At 37.4% G+C, this 21,704-nt stretch overlaps 1 protein-coding gene across 3 annotated transcripts in view; it reads left to right on the top strand.

Annotated features, from left to right (window-relative positions):
• The window catches only part of znf521 (zinc finger protein 521), a 191,501-nt gene that overhangs the window by 15,682 nt on the left and 154,115 nt on the right, over positions 1-21,704 (top strand). For 2 of the 3 annotated variants that reach the window (XM_088918959.1, XM_088918958.1), the window contains exons 2-3: positions 3,911-3,970; positions 14,896-15,084. In XM_088918959.1, the coding sequence (XP_088775085.1) occupies positions 3,911-3,970; positions 14,896-15,084 (249 nt within the window). The remainder of the gene's footprint in view (positions 1-3,910; positions 3,971-14,895; positions 15,085-21,704) is intronic. The other variant, XM_088918960.1, reaches the window with a different exon arrangement.

The following is a 21,704-nucleotide window of genomic DNA, read 5'->3' as shown; positions in this document are numbered from 1 at the left end:
GTGTACACTGAAGGTAATATGTCAGCATGTGGAGATTTTTTTAGATTGTTGCTTCGAGTTCATTACATGTACAGAAGGTGTTGATATAGCACAGGTGCACTTAAAGACGTATTTCCCCTTCTTGGCAACAGTTAATTAAATACCTCAACAGTATCTCAGTATATCTTCTAGTGGGAGCACTCTCATGTTTACCACTTCTTAAAAGGGAAATTTTTCAGACCAGGAAAAAAAAATACTAATATGTCACAGACCTTTACAGTTGTCTCTGTTATAAAGGAGAAATCATGAGGGTGACATTTTGAGTTTATTGTTTTGTGTCTTTCTTGTATCTGGAGCCCAATCACTGCTGTGTAACACTGCTTGTTTACTGGGCTGTTCTTTTGGTTTAGAATTAACCCTTTTTACTTGATGGTGTGCTTTTTAAATTTGTCCGTATTCTGTTGTTGGAGAGATGCGTGTCCTTATCAACTGGGCACAAAGGCCTGTTGGGCACAAGTGATTCAGACCTTTAAGTCCTGTAAGTGGTAAAATCTTTATAATGTAGTTCAGCATGTTTTTCTTTTTTAATTGTACATGTCCTAGTTCATTGTTATACAGTGCGATACATTGATGCGATTTGGGCTGTGCTCTAAACCAGCTGTCCTTCCGGTCAGCTGCTCTCAGATGATTCCACCCTATTCTAGTCTGAATTCTGAAATGGGCAGATGTCAGCTTAATCTACAGTTAAATATTAGCACTGGACGTAGCCCCTTCTTCATGAATATTTGTGTTGCCAGCTTGTGGCCTTTTCTACATGGTGTCTGCTGTATACTTAACAGCTCCTTGTTCCCTCCTCTGGCCCTCGTGAGCTGGCAGGTACAGTTCTTTGCATGGGCCCTAGACAGTGGGCTGTGGCATCAGGGGTTAGGGCCTGGTGAACAATTTCTGTATCCCAACAGAATTAGACTTTTCCTACAGCTATATTACTATGTAATTTATTTATAGTATCCTGTAATTGATAAAAAATTATCTCCCGTAGGTATAATTTATTTTTTTAAAGATTTTTAGAACAGTAAATGACTCTTGATACACCTGCCCCACTGGGAATAGCCCGATGTGTGATCACGGAGTTTACATTGCGACTGGGTGGGCGCCCCTGTTTCTTTATTTCATGTGGCTTTATGTTGTACATCTAGAAAAGGGCTCAGTCGATGGGTTATACCTCCCTTCCCAGCTTCTTCTCCTCTTCCCCTGACTGTATCCTGCACATCTTGGCTGGTCTCTGCACCTTCCTTCTGTAGTGAAAGCCAGTTAGGCTTCATCCCTGACTGCTAAATTGCCCCATATGAGCTCCTGCAGTTCGCGATATCCAGACTGATCAGGCGTCTTTGCTTTCTTTCTCCAGTAATATGTGGTGCTTGGTTTTTTTAAAATATTGAATTTTTTTACAACCAAATTGAAACTTATTATAATTAGCAACAAAGGGCTGTACAAATGATAAGCTGTACAGCTTATTATATACTCCCTTTTTTGGGCACGGGTGTTTTTAAATGACAAGCCATTTTCAGCTGGGTGATCCAGGCAATCTCGGAAACCGTTTTGAAAATGATCCAAAGAAGAAACAAATTTATCATGAAATCAGTCTTTTGCTGCTGCTGCTTTAGCTGAGGGGTAATTCAAACAAAACAATTCTGAGTCATCACATTTTATTTTTTTACATGAATCTTTGCCAGCAAGATGGAAACAAAAACTGATTTTATATCGGTAAGAAACTGACACAGTAGATTTTATTTGCATCTGTATTCATTCATTTGGCAGACGCCTTTATCCAAAGAGACTTTCAATACCATCCGGTCAAGATGCAAAGGTTGCAGATAACAGTAGTATTTATGCAGAAATTTGAGTTTCATTGTTTGGAAGAGACAGAGCAGGAAAATCTGAATAATAACATTATTAGCATTCAATAACTGCCATGGAAAAGGCGTTGGTGCTGTGTCCCAGAACATTTTAATGCAAGTTCAATGCATTCTAGGAGATTCTGCAAATTAAATCTACTGCCTAAGGTCTCTGTTTATTTTCTATTTTAAATGAGTTCATTGTTCCAGTAGCACGCTAGCTTTTGTTTGACGTTTTTCACAATTCGTGGCGTTCTTGACTTGTACTGAGAGCTATTATGGTAGAAGCTTCGGTAAATTATATTTTGCAGCTGCAAACATCCTTTCTTCTTTTTGTGCTCTGAGTTCGCTGGTGCGAGTTTGAGAGAGCTTACAAGCCTGGTGTTTCATGACATTGATTATTTAGGTCTTAGGAAAAGAAAGTGCTATATTGCAGCTTGGTATGTGGCCCCCAAGGTCTTTGCGTGCTTGTGTAAGTACAAAAGAAACACTGCTCCCTAATTAACAAGGAGTTCTTCACAAAATTTAAAGTTGCCAATTCTGTATTTGAGCTAGATATTAATAAAATAAAGTGCTGCAGGTTACGTCGTGGATCAGAGTCATAAGGCTTCATCTATCAGGGTTTTCCTCCAGGTGTCACACCTTATTTTTATTAGTATTAAACATCACCTTGTCAGCAACTCAGATATGACAGTGACACTTCAGTTGTTTGAGGTTACAGTACATCTGCATGCTTTAACACGTGTTACCGAGTCATGTGTGAAATATGTACATAATAAGAACGGCATTGTGTCGGGGACATGAGAGTCCATTAATAATGCAGTACTGTATGTAAACTTCTAAATATTATTTACTATAACAGAAGTGACAGCTTCTTTAAGGTGGGGTTTTAGAACAAGGTAAAAACAAGCACAGATCTGTCTAGTAAATGTGATAAGGGGAAAATGAATGCTAATGTCTGTATGTAATGACAACACCTAAACTAAACTCGTAGACAATCCTGGAATTATAGGACATGGGAAGACAGTAGCAAACACTGAACTCTTTTATTTTTGCCTCTTTGTTAATAATGTTTTTGTATCTGTGACAAATGTGTAACTTTTAGTTACAGCGTCATTGGACTTACTGAGAATAGTAATCCAGGAAGGTGATCAGAACAATCCCTCTTAAATGCTTATTTGTTTATTTACTAAAGGACAAAAATGTATTTTTCAGTGCTTGGTGGACGTAAACGGTCTTCTGTTATTTTTCAGTATGTTCCTTTTACTGTTTACATTGCATGCAGGACACCCTTTTGTGTGACGGATTTCATAATAAAGTTCCATGACAAAATGATGGATTTCCTGGGGCACGTTCTGTGCTATTGAAGCACAGAATATGAAGGAGCATGTGACAGACAGGGACTGGCTTCTTAGAAGAAAATGATATACGATACTGTGTTTGCAGTTATTGACATATGTGTTTAAACTGTCACCAGAGCTCTGGGCATCTGGTATCATGATATAGTGCTGTATTGATATGTCATGCTACAGTTCCAGGTTTTTTTTTTCCAGTCATCTGTCAGCATTTTGCTCTGAACAGACATTCGGAAATGTCTGATATCCAGTAAAAATACTTTGTCGTCTTATAATTGCAGTTCGCAATGCAAAGAAATATCTTGGCCCAAACTAAGGTGAAAAAGTATAGTAAACTGGCAACTGCTAGCTTTGTTCTACAATCTCAGGAGAATTATTAGTATTTTTCTGCAGATGACTGATCTGCCAGTTGAGTAGTTTGAATTCAGTTGGCATTATCTTTAGAGCCAAAGCCTTTGGATATGAAATGGACTGCATTTGCGTTTCTGGAATATGTTCCAGCTCAACCAGTTGCTTTATCCTCAAAGAGACTTTTGCATTTTACCTCTGAGCTGCCAAAAAGTCTCCTGTAACCAATTTGTCAGTCTCAGGTTGACTTTCAGACACAAAGCTGATTCAGCCAGTTTTCCTTTCACTTTCCTTTCCCTAATAACTTTTTTCTCTTCTTTTCTTTCATGGCAGTAGAAGAAAATGAGACAGAGGACCAGCAGCCTACTGTGGGGCAGACAGCCACTCCAAGCGGTAATGTTATTTCCTTTAATGAGGTTTAATTTATCTTTTCAGAACAGGTTTCTGAATTTTATCTAACACAGTTATGCTGACTGTTATATTTATGATGAATTTCAGCAAAAACAAAAATGTAGCCTCATTCATTGCAAAACATAATGCATAATGTAGATCTTTGCAATATTGAATTATGTTGAGATTCAGAGTGTTTGTCAAATGGCTCTTGTTAGGAAGGGGGTAAAATCAGTGTTGAACTTACCTTCATTATTTGTTTTAACGATCAGAAGGAATTGCATGTCCTACCTTTCTGTATTTCCTTTAGTCTGATGATTATCGGATTTCTAAAGTGTGATAATGCTTTTGTGTGATGTTTTACGGTTTCAGATCCAAAAAAAGATGTGCTAACCAGTTGAGTGTCTTATGTGTTTCTTCATATGGCTTTCACTGAGCCCTCCAGGAAAAGAAAAATCCAGGTCATGCTTTCAAATGGCCGTTATGAATGAGGGCTGCTACTAATGTAGTTTTTTCTGGTAAAGGTTAGATCTCATGTGTAGTTATTTTAAACCTAATATGGATTACTTTGCCCAGAAGCTGCAGGCTCTATACTCCAAGCTGCCGTAATAAAGTATTAATAAGCTTTTGTCAAGCCACAGAGAATGCTGTTGCATAAATGTGGCACCCAGTGCAGACTGTCTGCATCTTATGGATTTTTCTGATCCATCAGAGGTTTTGCTGCTGCTGTCATCCCTACCAGGGAGATTCAGCATAGCTTGATGAGCCCAGTCCCCGGAGAGCAGCTGTCATCCAGCAAACTGTTGCTAATAGGAGGGACTGATTACAACTTCCCCGTCATGTCTAAGTTCTGTATTTAAGTCTCTGCGATAGCAGTGTCTTCAGAATCAATGTTGGGTCTGAGCAAATGGCCCTTCTGAGAAAGCCTGTGACATCCTGTATGTGATTAGTTTTCCATACATCCCTCAGTTTCATTTCCCCTAAGTATCGGATTCTGGAAAACTTGTATGCACATGTGTAGTACACATATAATGTGGTCATTGTATGTGTGATTGAGTTTGCATTTTGTGTCTGTAAATATGTACATTTCAAGAAGTCAGTTCTGTGTATTTTTAAAATAAATTTCAAATTTTCCAATTAGCAGTGTCTCTTATTTTGTAATTTGCTGGTTTTTGTCCTCCGGCTAAACTGTCAATACATCTCTACATTGTACAATAATGTCTTACCAGGAATATTGTACACAACTGTCTGTCACACTTAATAAAATTATTTTGCCAGTGGCACCAGCTCAAAAATACCTTCTTTTATCCAGGTAGAAATGACAAAATATGTTATGCAGTAGGTAAGATGTGCAAATTAAGAAATTAGGAAAAAAAACTATTGGGCTCATTTTTAAAAAATCCTGGTGTTCAAAGTAATCTGTATATCTGTATATATATATATCAGTGTGGTGTGTATTGTAATCAATTTTAAGCTACTTTTTAGGAATATTGTTCTGATATGATTTCAATTAAATGCACAGGTTATTTGAAGTTCTTTGTCCATTAACATGATTTCTAAGTGAATTATTTCAATAGGTTTTAGAAGGAGTGCCACAATCAGGAACACTTCACTGGTGTTGTGCAGGAGTCATGAATCTTTTAAGTTCTAAATAATAGTTTCTGTTCAGTTCCCATAGTTGATGCACTGCTTCTGTTCAAGCATGAGCTAATTCTTCTATAACTGAAATTGAGGCCTCTTCAAGGGGCTTAATGATGCTGAAATGGCTCACTACACACACAAAAATAACCCACAACTTATTGTTTTTTCAGTGTTTACAGTACTTAACAGCATATTGATGCTCCGTAAATTGCTTATTGTTGCCTTTCTTTAAATGAAATTGGTGTGTGCCTCAGTCCAATTCTGAAATCATGGTGATTGCATTTAAGTTGGGGCATGCAGATATACAGTATTGATCAACTGTATTTAAAGCTTATCTCACAATTCTGTCCCTCCCTTCAGATGATGGGCACATGTGCTGCCTGCTTTGTCACTGCTTCCTTCTGTTAAAGGGAAGGAGATGGACACAAATGCACAAATATTGTAATGAAGCTGGTGCCCAATTTATCTTCAAAGGCCGATAACATTTTTATTTTAGCTGTGTAGTTAGAAGGAGAGTGAAATTAGGGTGAAAAAGGATACTTTTTTCTTTTTAGGCTTTGTAATCATGAGGAATGCTGTATCCGTGCTGGAGTTTTAAAGCCAAAACAAGGCTCAAATAAAAGCTCAGGAGGGACATAAATATAGAACCTGATGCACCAGAAAGTAGCTTTTTAAAATTTTTAAATTCTACCAATATCATTTATACTATAAATATAGTATGGAGTTATACCATATTCCCTTTAGTTTCTCCGTAGACTATACATCGCATTGTTTTCTTTGAGCAAAGGTACTGATATACAGTATTTCTGTTGTACAGCGTTGGAGGACGGAGAGACATTTAAACTGGAGCTGAGAGAACCGTACCCCAGACCTAGAAAGCACTGTACACTGGTTGAATTAATTTGGTCTTCTAGCGTTTTTGTTTGGATACGCAGTTTAAAACATGGTCAGGCTGCAGGCTCATTGAGATGTACTCATATTAGGGCACAGGTGTGTGACTGTTTCATGTGTTCTTCTCAAGCAGGACTCACTGTAGAAGGAATTAAATGTAGACGTTTCATATTGAATATATGGTATTCAGAGCATGAGGGGAATTTTCTTCTGTATTAAAGCAATGTAACAGTTTCTTCTGAATTGTGAGGTTGTCCTAACTGTAGCAGCTAGATGATAGAAATCTAGCTCTTTTTACTTTACTGCTTTGTATTTGGAAATGTGCATGCGGTATGATGCAGGAATTTGCAACATTTTCATTAAATCAGTCTCCTATAATTCAATTCAAACATCTTTTTTATAACATATCATTAAAAAAAGTAATGGACAAAACTGAAACTGCATTTAAATATCTTAGTAAATATTTTAATTTGATAGGAAAATACTTTTCTTACAACTGTTGTCTGGGTGATCTTCAGTATTCTTCCTTGTTTTGCTGCAATGAAAAAGAACTGCCAGATATGATATTGCTGTATTTATTTTTACAAATTACCTTATCTGATAGCTTTCATATTTGTTATATGTGCCATTTTTGTAGGCTTAAAAAAACATGAAGACGTTGTCATAACTAAGTGGAAATTTTGAGAATTGCACTAGAAATGCTCTAATAAGCGTTTAGATCAAAGGGGGTCTCAATAAATAATGAAATCCATCTATTCCTTATTCATTGAACACAATTACCAAGTTGCTGTGAATCTCCAAACTGCCTGGATCCTTGTAACTTATTGAAAACATGGAAATATCTGATGACATAAAGCAGCCAATAGGTTTATAAATTGGCCCCCAGATATATTCTAGCTGTTCTTTTCCTTTATTTTGAAGTGTTACAAGAATAGTTATGAAAAGGTGCTGTTGTAGGTTTTGTGAAAGAAGGCTTTCGTATATTTAAAACTGAGCGTATATATATAGTATGATACTCATCTCTGTTGAAAGATTTAATGAGTCTTTTTTTCTGTGTGCTCCATAGAGTGAAGAACCACAGTTTTGCTTTACCACTGTGCTGCCTGTATATAATTATAACCACATGATTCATTTTTTTATCCTTACTGTGCAAGGTTCCAGCTATTTTCTGGAAATGGATGTCAAATTCACTAAAATGGAGTGGACTGAATTATCTTGCATGCAGAGAGATCTAAACCTCACTGAAGTTCAGAAGTAATACATTTAAAGCACAAAGATCAATCATAGACAGACATGTTTCAGTGGGTTATGTATATGCTGTTATTGAAAGGGAAGTCTCAGTTCATGGCTTCTAAAGTTTATACTGTATTATTCATTTCCTTTCGTCTTCAACTTCTGTTATCGAGTTGCAAGAGCCTTTGTTAAATATTCTCCCACTAAGCAAGAGGGGTCAAAGCCTGCTTCTCATTTGGATTGCTTTGATATATTTTTTTCTTTACCTAGTGTGAAGTTATTGACAGTTGTAAATCTTAAATGCCTTTCATTTTCAGACATTCATGCTGCCCTGTTTCTACTTTTGGTTTTAGCTGTAATGTCAGTGTTTTTGGCTTGTGTGTGGTTAATTTTGTTTTCAATAGACTGCTAAAAGTAGGGGTCATAATGGTATTTTATACATATCTGTTTTTATTCCTTTATTTTCATCTTCCTTGTTCAATTTTAATAAATTTTATGAGGTATTCACTGATTACTATACGTTTATTCTTCATAACAGTGACGTTAACAACAGTTATCAATGTTATGAATATTTTGTTTGCGATATCTGTTGTTAAAGAATATGAGTAACTTAACATCACACTTCAAAAACAACGTGGCAAATTTGAATAAGGCTATTCAAAACAAAGTTTTGAACATTACAGTGTGGCTGTTTCTTTTTATACTAGAACAGAGCTCAGTGTCATTTTTGATCCACAAATAAATTTGGATTCTTATTAAATATTTATATCATATATCTCTATATTTGTAATGACATTCACGAATCAAAGTGATTTTTCATTGAGGTCTAATTAATTTCCTGTATTCCATTGCAGAAGGCTTAAGCACTCTATATACACTATATATCAGAAATAAATGTAGCGTACAGTAATGCACAATATTGTCTTGTGCTGAAATACTGAATTGCAGGATCGCACTGCCTGAATTTGGCCTGTTATATGTTTCTACGAGCACCTTCAAATGGGTTGTTGCTCAGTTGTTTATTTACATATCAAGTAATTCTTAGAAATTTTGTAATTATGTTGAGCCTGTTTTATTCTCTCAGAAATTTCGTGGTCTAATCCTAAAGTATTTTGTGATATTTAATATGAATTATATGAAGCTTGATGTACTGCCCAATTTGTTCATTTTCTCATACACAAGTGGTCCAAATAATGAGGACATCTGGACAGTGGACTGAAATACAACCAAGCAGGCAGAATCAGATTAAATATAATTTTAGATGACGTATTAATATTGATTATGTGTAACAGTATTCTCAAAGGAATGAGCAATGAATATTAAGTTTTGTTTAAAAAAAACAGTTGCACTAACTCTAGACATTCTGTCACACAAAACTTAACACTTTATGAGTGTCTAGTTATGCCTGGTCTTCCTGTCGATCTCTTAGTGCACATGCATGTTGGGCAGCAGTGTTGTTTGATTTCATTCTCCCTTCAGGCACGTCCTTGGGTCAAGCACCCAGGAGCGCTGGACATTGACTGTAAGTCCGGTGGTTATTTTCCCTGAGGTTTAGTCTAGCTGTGTGTTTTTAATTCTGAATTTGTAATTATGAGGTTGAAAATTAAACCCTTCAGACCAAAGTCTGCTTCCTAATTGTCTATTTCTATTGCACAATGTGCATGGCAATCCCTAATCCCAAATTGTTTCAGCACATGGCCACTACACCACGTTCTTGCCTGTCCTGTTTTCCTTTTCACACAATTTTCTCTCTGAGATGAAAAGTTCAGACGTGGTGGCTTTCATGTTCAGGAGCCACTGATCTTTTGATAAATATCCTGCATTCGCATGCATTTGTGATTGTTTCCTTATGCTGAAACAATTTGAGGTCCGTTATAGCCTCCTTTGACCTGGAATAATTTCATTGAAATTCGAAGTGTGACAAAAATGGGTAGCTCTCAGAAGAGAGCTGTTAGGAAGTATTATAGATATTACTGATATTTTTTTTCAAAAGTTATGAAAACTGTTTTCTAGCTTAGTATGAAGCTACAAGAAAGTTTCTGCCTCTGGAGTAGTGTGGTGACAGGTGCTTATTTAATGCTGTTTCACAAAGCTGCTCCAGGGGTGCTGTACAATGGCTGACGCTGCACTCTGACCTGTCTGTGTGTCTGTGTCTCATCGAGAGCAAGCTGGGGTATGCGAAAAGACAAATTCTTAATGCAAGAAATTGGATATGGCTAGTAAAGTGATCTTATCTTATAATGTGGGTGAACACTGGAGCAGGAATTTATTGATAATGAAAGAACCTTATAGACTTTCTACTTTGCTTTATTGAACCTTCATGTTTTTTATTTCCAAAATATATACTTAACATCTTTAATTTATCTTTTTTGGAGTGCTTCTAAACATTGCAAAACTAGTGAATTCTGTCACTATACAAATGACCTATCTGAAGTTATTTTTATGAGTAGGAACCTACTTTTCACTACTTAAGTTTAAAACTGTACTGTTATTAACCACAAAGTAGTACTAAAAGTTTCACTTTTAAATAAATGAGAACGATCCGTATGAAATATTTTAATAATCTGATATTTCAGATTCAGTGCAAATTCTTCAGATAAGATGGAAAGTTATAACCTTTGATTATGTCTGTGCTGACATCTACCCTCCCATAACGAGAATCTAAGTAGAAGTCATCTGGTGATAAAAATGAATACTTTAGCTGAGCTTTGATGAGGGAAATGGGGCAATGAGTTTTAGATTCTAGCTTGTTGGGAGGAAAAAAATCTGGCGATTGAATTACTGCCTGAGGTTTTTCACAGGTAACTTTTTGTCACATAGATTCTGGTTGCCATGCTTACATACTGGCCACCCATGAAACTTATTATACCCATTCCCAAAATGAATGCATTAAAATGTTCAATATGCATGAAGAAAGTTGCCTGAGAATGACTTGTAACTGATTTTCATTTTTGTGCCTGTGTTCCTGGATTCTTTTAAGTTCAGAAGGATTTATCAGTTGGAGTGAGTTGAGAATATAACCAGTGGGTACAGTGCAACGTTGGGGGGGAGGGAGGAATCTAGCCCAAAGAATGGTTTAAAGTTTTGAGCCCCCCAAAAAGCCACTGCTTTCTTCTTGTTTTTAATGTTGTGTGCCTTGATCTGCTGCCTTCCGAGGACAGAGATCTTGCCTTGCCGGCGCTGCTGCTTTCCGATTGGAGCTAACCTAGAAACGCGTGCAGTTTTGCTCATTTCCATGCGGCGCGGCGAGGCGATGAGGTGCAGGGCCTCTCTTGGGGGGCTGGAGAATTGGCAGGCAGCAGCTGCAGGGGGGCCTGTGGCTACCGGCGCCCCTCCTTCCAGCGGGAGACCCCGTGGGGTGATGGGGAGCGAGGGACCTGTGGGGGAGAAGGAGCAGAAAGAGAACATCAATTAAAAAACTATAAATATTAAAGAGCAGAAACATTCAGCAAGATGAGGGGGGAAAAAGCAACTCGGAACATTAGATGAAAGTTATCTGGTAATAAATGTCACCTCACACCTGAGAGTTTACGATGATGAATTGGTGTCTTCAGGTCACACACTGAACGTTAAGTAAGCCGTGAAGTGTTTCAATATGAACCATTTCAATTCTTTCTAATGAGTGTACTCCAACTAAAAAAATCTGCATTAAGGCAAAATGTGCAGTATCATTATGTTCTTAGAAGCACAAGGTTTGTTCCTTAAATTAAGCACTGATTTCAGTTAAGCAGCAATCTTCAGATAACTTCAGAATGTCTTGCTATAAATGCAAGTATGTAAATGTACATTGGAACAATTAAAGGTTCATTCCACGCTGAAAAGAGAAGGAAAGAAACGCATCGTTTCGGCTGTGGAGCCTTCTTCGGGTGTGAGAGAGTGGGAAAAGTCAGGAACTAATAAAGCATGGGAGCCCAGGGAGGAGGAGGAATGATGAAGAGATCTAAAAAAAGATTTAGAGGAAGACATAGTGGGTCGCTGCAGAAGTAGGCTGAAGTGTACATTGTATGTAAATGGTGCATTATGATATGTCTGTCTACCTGGGACAAATGACCATTGAAGAAGTTTGGGGTCTTTTAAGATTGTTTATGTCAGAGTTTTAACCTTGACGTGCTTCACCGATGACACAGTCTCTCATGTGCCTCCAGGTTCTGATGCAGAATCTCAATCAATAGATGTTGAAGCAGACAATTCCCAAAACCGGTTTATTTTCTAACTTCGGTGACTTCATTGCTTGTTTTTTTTAATGAAATTAAAATGTGTAAAGTTTTATAATACAGGATCTCATTAACAGACCTGTTTGTTAATCCTCCCTGAAATCTGCCTACTAGGTTGTCACCCGGAGGCCAAACGCAGAAAGCACTTACGATTATGCATCTCAGGAAAACAATAACAGCATGTCGAGGAGGGTTACTGAAAGCTAAAAATCAGCAGTTCCTTCCTACACCTCCTCCAGGGTTTTGGGTGTTTGACGCCATTTCTGAGAAACGTGTACTTTAGTAGTCAGTCCAAAAAGTAACCCAAAAATGGGTTACTAACACATTTAAGAAATATCTGTGGCTCAGGTAAGGAGATCATAAGTCTCTATCTTAACTGCTGGTCATATGCTCAGTTGACACTGTAGTGCAGTCAGGGATGCACAGAACAATTTGGAAGAGTGGTGAAGAAGTGTTGAACTTCATTAGCTGGAGATACTGAGGATTCATTCATTCAGCCACTGTCTTATCAGAGCAGGATGCAGAGTGTTCCTGTGTGCATCAGGCGGATTACTGTCCTGGACCTGAACATTAATATCAGGCTCTAATCCAGCTGACCACTGTGATTCATACAGCAGTATGAACCTGGGTCCATGCTCATCGTTTTAATAATGAGCGATGGAACGTGTAACTGAATTGGTGAGTCAGCGTGTGCCATGCTGAATTTACTGATTCAATTAGTTTTTCCTTTCTGAAAAGTGACTTCCCATTTCATTTTTGGGTCATCAAACAAAATACTGCAGAATCTGTGTGAAAACTGAAATAAATACTATTAACCAAAAGTGTACAAACTTGAGACAGTCATGGTCAGCATTATTAGAAGCTTTGAGATTGAAACCAAAGATAGCAATTTAATTCAATTTGAGCAAAGCTGCAAGTTAGACACTGCGGAGGGCTTTAAGGATAGTTCATCACTTGTATCTATTATCTTTACTTGTTATTAAGTCAGACCTGGACTCCTTCCCAGAACTTTGCTGACCCATTAATGATATATATATATTACTCCCGGCACTTAAGGAACATCGAAGGTGGAAGTAAACGAATATTACTGTTCGTTCTTCCCTGAAGTCTTTGTTTGATGTAGAATGTCTAGGTTCAGTCTAACATTCTCATTCTTGAACCACAGAATCACATTTTAATTTCTTCAATGGGGAGGATTGAGATCCTTGACAGCCTCTCACATAGTTTTTGTGCCCTTAATTCCAACTCCAGTCCCTTACCTCTGACTTCTGGGGGTAATTGTGCTGAAGACACTCTACTGAATCTGTCACTGAGTATTTAAAACAGTCTGCCAGTACCCACAGACTGATTCCTTTGGAGAGCAGGTAAATCAGAGCATTTTATTTAGTTTTATTTTTATTTTGCAGAAAGACACCCTTTTTCATTTGATTTCATTCTTCTGTTTTTACATCTATTGCATTTGCAGTTTTGGTCTTGTCATAGTCCTGCAGCACTGAGTTGTGAAGCTTATGTTGTGCACTTTTCTGTAGTATTGAGACCCTTCTGTATGCATTGTAAAGACCGGTTCTGTGGCACCATTGGCGTGTGCAGACTAGAGCACATATAAATCTGTGGTTGGAAGACTTGGAGGAAAAGGGAATGGCAGTCCTTTGTTTTTTCATGAGTTGGTCATTTCCAAATGTCTCTGGGTAAACCATTCAGTTTTACTAAAAAGTACATGTTTGATTTTTTATGGAAGTCAGTGTGATTCTACTCAGCTCAGCTTGTAGCTGAGAGAGATGTGTAGCTGCAAGGTGCGTCTCCACCCTCCTGCTGCTGCTGTGATACCAACAAGAAAGCCTCCCTCATCTTTGCTCCCTTGAGTTGAGGACAATAGTGGGTGTGGTGGTGTCCTGAAGTTTCTAGAATCTCGAAATCCTGGGTGGCCCACATGAATTTTCATCTACTATTTCTTGTGGGATATTGCTTTCTCCTAAAAAAAGTGAGAGACTTTGCCACAGATGCAAGAACACTTTCCTCGCAGCGGCTTTTAAATAAGGCTGCATTTTAGCTGCAAATCCTCTTTCACGAAACGGTTCTTGTTCAATATTATCTGAAGTAACTGTTTTGCCTACCTGTGTTCAGAAACCCTGCAATGTAGCAATACCTGGCTAAAAAGACATATTGCATGCCCTCTGTGAAAAGCAAAATTAAAGATAAAGTGAAAAATATTGATGTGTGCAACCTGGAGCTGTCCTTATGGATGGATAAATTATTCAAGAATCTGTCTATTGCTTTATCTGAAACATTTCTATGAGAGAAATTGAGGGAGATTCATGCCCTTATGGTATTGTTCTTATTTACTTGCAGTCTGCTTCTGAATGTCTCTATTAAATGTCAGTAGTGGTATCTATAATGTATGTTCCATTAAATCTGTTTAATGATCACTTTGCTTTAACACCTGTAATGGCTGACTTTTTAGGATTCTAATGCATTAAATGTTGATAATTATTTTAAAGAGTATTTTCAATGTATTGAAATGATGCACTCCACATTTAAAACTGCTGCTCTGGAGACCACATTTGCACTTTAGGAAATGGGGAAACTGTCTGGAGTCACTTCATTTTTCAGATTTGCTTGTTGTCCCGTAAATTAGCTAAAGGCATGTGATAACATGTAAATAACCTACTTTGCACACCTGTTTTTCACACTTTTACCTTGAATCAAAACAAAATGTAAGATCTGTTTGATTTATATTTTGTCCTTTTGTGTCTGGATCATGTGCCATTGTCTCCACGTTTGTTATTACGAGCAAATAGTTTTGAATTTCACTCATGTGAACACATCCCAATCCCTTTACTGCATGCTCTTATCTCGTAACGTTACCCGAGTGTCTTTCAGGTTGCTGTTTATTGCTCAGGCCAGTAGTTTGGGTCTGTGGTTTTAAACTATTTCTCACCCGTCTTTCAGATCCCGATTGTAAACTAGGCAGGAAGGCTGAGGATGGCGAAGGAGGTGATCTGAAGAAAAGGCTGGTTTCTCTGGAGGAGGGGGAGGAGATAGAAGAGGAAGCTCTGCACAGCTGTGACAGCTGCCTCCAGGTGTTCGAGTCGCTGAGCGATCTCACTGAACACAAGATTAATCAATGCCAGCTGACAGGTAAACAATACTTAACACTCCGCAGCTTCTACCACTTGATGTATCTTTTTGTTTAAACATTTTCTGATAGATTTTGTTTTGCTGGAAATAACTGATAGAAAGGTAGCCTCGTAAGCTCGAAAGTTGGCCTTTTATTTTTATAGCTACTTTAGTTTTCTTAGTTTAAGCAGAGGTTCCAGCATGTTGCTTTTCAGTGGGAATGCCATTGGCAGGATGTAGGGTTAGATTGTCTGGTTTGTGTTTCTAAAAATAAGCTCCATGATAATGAAGTGGCTGGGCAAGAATTAAAAATGGCAGTTAACAGTTTTCAGCTGCAGTTGTTGGGGTCCTTGTGCAGGCCGTTCTTTCTGCTTAAGACCTCCCTTGGCCAGAACCACAAACTGTCATTTTGAGTTGTTTTTGGCAGGAACCACTTTTTAGAAAGCAAAGCCATTTTCCATCGTGCTCTTCTCTCGGTGAAGCCAGTATCGTATTAAAATTTAATCTGTCAAGTCCCAAGGTTTTTCCAAGTATATTTAAACTGCCTGGATGGTTACAGTCATACATTACTATATGTATGTAAGTAATTGAAAGCTGTCTTTTAACACAGAAGGTGAACCTCTGTATATAGTTTCCGAATAACAGGCTTAAATGCAGAACTGCTTGGATAAAAAGCTTACTGTAGGAGAATGAATGCATTCCTGCTTGGTGGTGTAAATCTTAAATAAATACAAGTATTATACATTTATATCCTACATTTCATTTGATATACAGCATGTTTGTATGGGCATACATTCAGATTCTCATATCTTTCAGTACTTTTTGCTCTAATTAAATGTTTTGTTTTACTGAACTAGATATTTTAACTCCGGTCAATTTTCCATAGCTTTGTTTGTGTGTTAATGCTCAGTTTATCTTTTTCATTCCTGTTTTGGCTTTTTTAATTGATAGAATTTCACCTTCAAGGTTGTCTAACCATGGACTCTGCCTAGTGCCAGTCTATTTGGTATTGGTTTGCCAGTGGAAAGTTGGGTTCACTGTAAGATGTGCAAACACCGTTGATCACAAATGATTTAATGTGACCTCATTCTGACTAAAAGATAGGAAAAATAAGAAGAATTTACAACTCCATGTATCCAAATAACTCTTTTGTGCTTTCGATGAGCCCCTTTTTTCCATGTAATAATAGTTTTATTTTTATTGGGTCTTGAAAATATTTTAGTTTTCAAAAATGTGGAGTGTATATGAGTATGAAATATGCTGCCTATTTTATATCAGATTCAGCATTTAAATGAAGTAAATTAGCAAGATGCATATCCTATCCATCTATTTTCTCAAAGAGCTGTACTGTACATTGTCTCAGGTTACCAGCTGGTGAAGAGATGCCTGTTGTGCTTAATACACATTGTCCTAGTTTGTTAAAAAACACGCAGACCACAGTTAGTAGATATTCAAAAAATGTATTACATCAGTTCTGGCTCATCCTTGTTTCAAGATTGTGCATACCCTCCTTGCTCAGCTGTAGATTCCTTAATTGCCTACCTGTACTGTACCTGTACTCTTAGATCTTCTTCTGTGGGTCCTGATGTCAATTGGATATCTGTTGCAGGGGCTGCTTTTTTAATAACATTGCATTAGAGCTGTGGATTAGCTTGGCATTGGGAGAAGTCTTCAGAAATTTTTTAAGCAGTGGCTAAAGATTTACTTTTTGGCTTGTTTATGGGTAGTGTCATTGGCCTGGGCTGCAGACTACTGACTGAGTGCTGTTGTTAATGGTTATAGTTTTTTTTTCTGTTATAGTTTATTGTTCATTTAATTTTGGTATTTTAATGTAATTATACTTCTTTTCTAGCAGTTTTCGGGGATATCTTAAAATAAAGTTTATGAGTAAACATTTAATCAGTGTGCAAAATTAGCTAATTGCCTTGATAATAAAAAAGCACAAATTCAGAAAGATATTGCACAAAGATGTTCATTTGGTTTGAGGAAATAAGAATGGAAAGATGTTCTGTTTCAAACTGTCAGTAGGTTGGCTTGTTTTGATGTCAAGTCACGGCTTGTTTGAATAAGGATTTTAAATAAATTCTTAAAAAGCCAGAATATACAGTAATTTAACAGCATTATTCATTATGTATCAGTTTAAGGGCTATTTCATTATATGAAAATAGATTGTTGTTTTATTTAATTCCCCCTTAAGTATTAGTGCTTACTGTGCTGTCAATTTACAAACTATTTCTTTTTTCCCCATCTCCTTCCTGCTTAATATTTGAGGTCTGGCTTCTCAGTGCCTGTTCAGGTATAGCTGAATGGATTAACTGGAGGTGCCAGAGTGAAAACACGATTAACAGTTGCTACTGTCAACATAGAAAAAAATGTGTGTGTCTTTTTCATGGAAAATTTCTGCTGTAACAAGTGTGGTAAAAATGATCATCAGTGTGGGATAACCTTTCTCCTCTTTAAGTCTGTTGACATAAAACAAAAAGACATTCTGCCTAGTACATGTGGCTTAGGTCCTAAACCTCTTCTATGATGTTTCATTTTGTAATGAAACGGACCAGTTTAAGGCAAAAGTAAAGGAAAATATTGTGGGCAGGATATCAAGATGAACTGAGAATAAGCATAGCAGAATGAAGCTATACCTTTCTAATGGTTAAAAGGTTCTCAATTAAAATGGCAGAAGTTTACTTGTTCGAAAACGTTGTACACCTTAACATACAGTACTATAGAGATACACATTCTTCTTATTTTTTATGGTGTTTTAGAGGCTTCGTACAGTCCGTCAGGAGCTCCAGTTTAATAGTGATTCCAGTCGTGCTCTATTGGACAATAACTCAAGTGTTATCTGCTGTTTTCTGGGCACCTCTGAGCTGCCTTCTGTGTCATTGTGGCTTCTGGACCCTTTGAGATGTTCTGTATGTGGAGCTTCCTTCTGGTTCCATGTGGTGAGAAGCTGCAGCTGTGTTCATGTCTTCATCACGTCATACTTCTGTGTGGCTTAAGTGATTTTACTTGTGGAGTCCTTTGATATGAAACTCAGAGGAGGGGGGTATTCACATATTGGGTAGCAATGGAATGTGACTCAGGAGGGTCTCAACAGGACGAAGAGTTCTGTGCAGAGAACTGTCGAAAAGCCAAATTCCCATACAGTGTCTAACCATGTCGGCCCTCATACTTTCCATTCTGTACTACAGTGTATACTATGGGTAAAAGACTAACGTAATCCTCCGTTATTTGAGCATTAAAGTATGAATGCATTGGCTTTAAATTGATTAAAAAAATAATAAATAATAAAAATAACTATAACAAAATAATTTAATAAATAAAAAGGGGGAATCAGAAATTTAGAGTATTCAGCTAAAATAAAGAACATGAATCCCTCCCCCACGTCCAGCGGATACCTGTTGTTTCACTCTTTGCCTCTGTGATTAACACACCTGCCCTCTAATGAAAAGGGCTCTGAAACTGTCGGTGAGCCTGTACAGTCGTCTCCAGCTTGTAGTTCTCCACATCTCCAACTTGAGCAGGGTACTTTAGCAGGGCTCTCTCTCCAGCTAGATTCGTCTCTTGATCCTAGTCTGGAGACTGTTGCACAGCTAATACGAAAGCTGTGCTTTCAACCCTCAGCTCAGATTCATCCACCTCTTCTTCCAAGCAGGCCTGTAGGCCAGACTGAGTTGCGAATACATGAATTTGCATGTTAAATGTTGAGACCCTACTGTACTTGTTTTGCCTTTGATTTATTACCTTTGGAAAATTAAACTGTATAAAAATGGGTCCTGCAAAGTAAGCACTAGGCTACACGTTTTTGTGTCTGGCACCAGTGGAAACTATTACCATTAAAATTCAATACACTTTATGAACAGATATTTCACGAACGCTGTAATTGCACTTTATAAAATTTAGTTCTTTCCAAATACTCATGCTATGTGTAAGGAGAGGTAACATCTTTTGACTATTTAATGCCATTGTTTAACAATTTAACACATTTTAATGCAAAACTGTATACAGACCTGGGTAGTTTTAGTACAGTATATCACAGGGTACCACTGAAACTGCAGGATAAGTCAAAGTGATGAGCTTGTACTCATTTGTTCAGTAAAATGTACAATTTCCATTTATTGATGTTCTGAAAAATCAGGCACATGATGGAATAAAGGTTTTAAAAACATGTCTTGAAATGAATTCAGTGTTTATTGCAATGTGAATTCACTTGGAACATAAAAAAGCAACATAACTTATTTTCAGTCAATTTTGTATACGAGTTCCTCCCAGTCTGTCAAGGGTAACACCTTTTTATCCACTGTAGTTTTCAACACTGCAATGCACCAAGAAAAAGGATTGTATAGATTATCTCGTGTCCCCGATGCAATTGGTGCTATTGATTGCGCTAATGTGGGACTGTGGGCAGGCAAGTGCCTGGGAGAAGCTACTAGAAATCCCCGCTGGAGACTCTTCTGATACAGACAGGAGTGGGGTTTTGAAAAGGTAGCCAAGATGCTCAGCGCCTGTAGGATGCCTGTGGATCAAAATTTATTGTAGAGATCAGCATCCTGCTGTGAGGGATAAATCCCCCATGAGAAGAGGAAGTAAGTTCTTTCTTTGAATGCCCTTCTTAAATATTAACAGTTCCTTTGTTTCTGCCAAGGTGCCATTTAAAAATACATATATATATATTTTGTTGTGTTCCTCAAGTACAACTTGTTATAGAAACATCTTGGATTCCGCTGTGGAATGGATGTTTGACATCTTAACAGTGCTTAGAAAGGTGAAGACACAGATGGAGAAAAGCAAAAAAAAAAGGTGAATTAGAGATGGTAAAGTGGCTTTTCCTAATCGAAAGGAACGTAAGATCGGTTTCAGATCAGGAGAGGCCAATTTGGCCCATTTAGCTAATTTGTTTAATGGTAGTAAGTGGATCAGAGCATTTCATCTAGATGTTTCTTGAAAAAGCTTGTTCCATGCTCCTACAACACTCTGTATAAAGAAGTGCCTCCCGTTCTCAGTTTTAAATGCATTTCCTGTCATTTCAACTCGTGTTTTCTGGCTTGTGGTTCACTGTTGAGTTTTTCTTGTAGTCTTCCCAGAAATTATTCAGTTCCTGAACTGATTTTTGTTGTAAAAATCACCTTTTATTATATTTTCTTTCTGCTTTCTTTCCAACATTTTTAGGTAGATTTAATCCATGGCCATGCTTTTGTGAATAATACTTGCTGTTATTTTTGGATCAGTTTGGCTGATCTAGTGATTCTGGATTTTTAACTGTCCAGCTCCTAGTTTGGTCCACTTCCCTCAGTTGTGTCTGCAGTACTGCAGTTCAGTCACAGCCACAGTGCAGTGTAATTTCATGCATGGTAGTGTTTTGCGTATAACACATTTGCTGTACTTTAGCAGGCTTTTAAATAATTTGTTGTATTGATTCATATAGCTAAGTATACTTAGCGTAAAGAAGGATAAAGTGTACGGATTTTTGGGGTATTGATTTAGTGTTTCTGGCATCATTTTTTTATTAATCATCCATGAAAGACGTGGTAAACCACCTCATTAATGATAGTTAATTAGGTACAGGAAATGGGATGATCTAAGCTGTTGAATGTCAAGCCTGTTAGAAATGAAGAAAGACAAACACAGAAAGGAACCAATATGTCCCACTAACTGTATAGTTCTCTTGACATGTCTGAGGCTAGACTGTCACTTCAGGCGGAGTCACCAACAGGGGCATCATGTCCTCTTTAGGAATGATTCCAGGCTTTGTGTAGAGCACCCTGGTGAACTTCAGTGAATGTGTTCACAGAGAAGCAGAGTGGTACACTAGCCGATGCAAACATACAGTGATTTGTAAAACAGAAGTGCAGGATGGGGGAGGTTCAAGCACGATGGTCTGGGGGCCGATCAACCCCGTAGATAACAAGTGGTCATTAATATATTGAAATTTACATTATTTTTACAGTCATGTCTGTTCAGTTAAAAGCCGGTGCACCTGGTACCATTTTGCATGTAATAACTTTGTGAATTTGTTGCCGTTGTAAGTGATAAGTATGTTTTGATGTTAAGTATATGAGCAGCATGAAATAAATCTATCAGACACATTAAAATAGATTTTTTTATGATGTGATATTATATATTCCATTTTATACAATGTTATCTGTGTACACTGTTGGGACATCATTTTAAAAGGGCTTTTCCCTTGAGCTCCACCTGTTTGTTTTGTGTGCTTAATTTAAAAATAAAGTCCAAATCTTCAGATAAGCTTCTGGACCTGTGATTTGAACCTGTTGTGTATTGACCTTTAAATAAGTGCCTTTTGCTGTTGCTCTCCTTGATGTCTTGCTAAAATCCAGACAGGCTCCTTCACCTCAGATGTTTGCATGAAAAGTAAAAAGGTGAAATGATGCAATGCATAGCAGATTAAAAGTGCATTATTTTCACATGTGACTTCATTTTAGAAATGAGTTCAATATAATGAATTAATTTAATAACTTGTACACCCTGCATATGTTTGTTTTGCTCTGATCAAAAGCCACAGTTTGCACATTGGTGTCTCTTGCAGATGAAAAGTTACTTTAGTTGTAACAATAATTGAAACATTGAGTTAATTACCTACTGATCATTAGACATTAAGACATTTATAATGATACAAAACA

The sequence above is a fragment of the Atractosteus spatula genome, chromosome 6, assembly GCF_055471065.1.
Source record: "Atractosteus spatula isolate fAtrSpa1 chromosome 6, fAtrSpa1.hap1, whole genome shotgun sequence".
Lineage (NCBI taxonomy): Eukaryota > Metazoa > Chordata > Actinopteri > Semionotiformes > Lepisosteidae > Atractosteus > Atractosteus spatula.
Note: the sequence above shows the minus strand (reverse complement) of the source record. Positions and strands in the feature narration are given on the sequence as shown.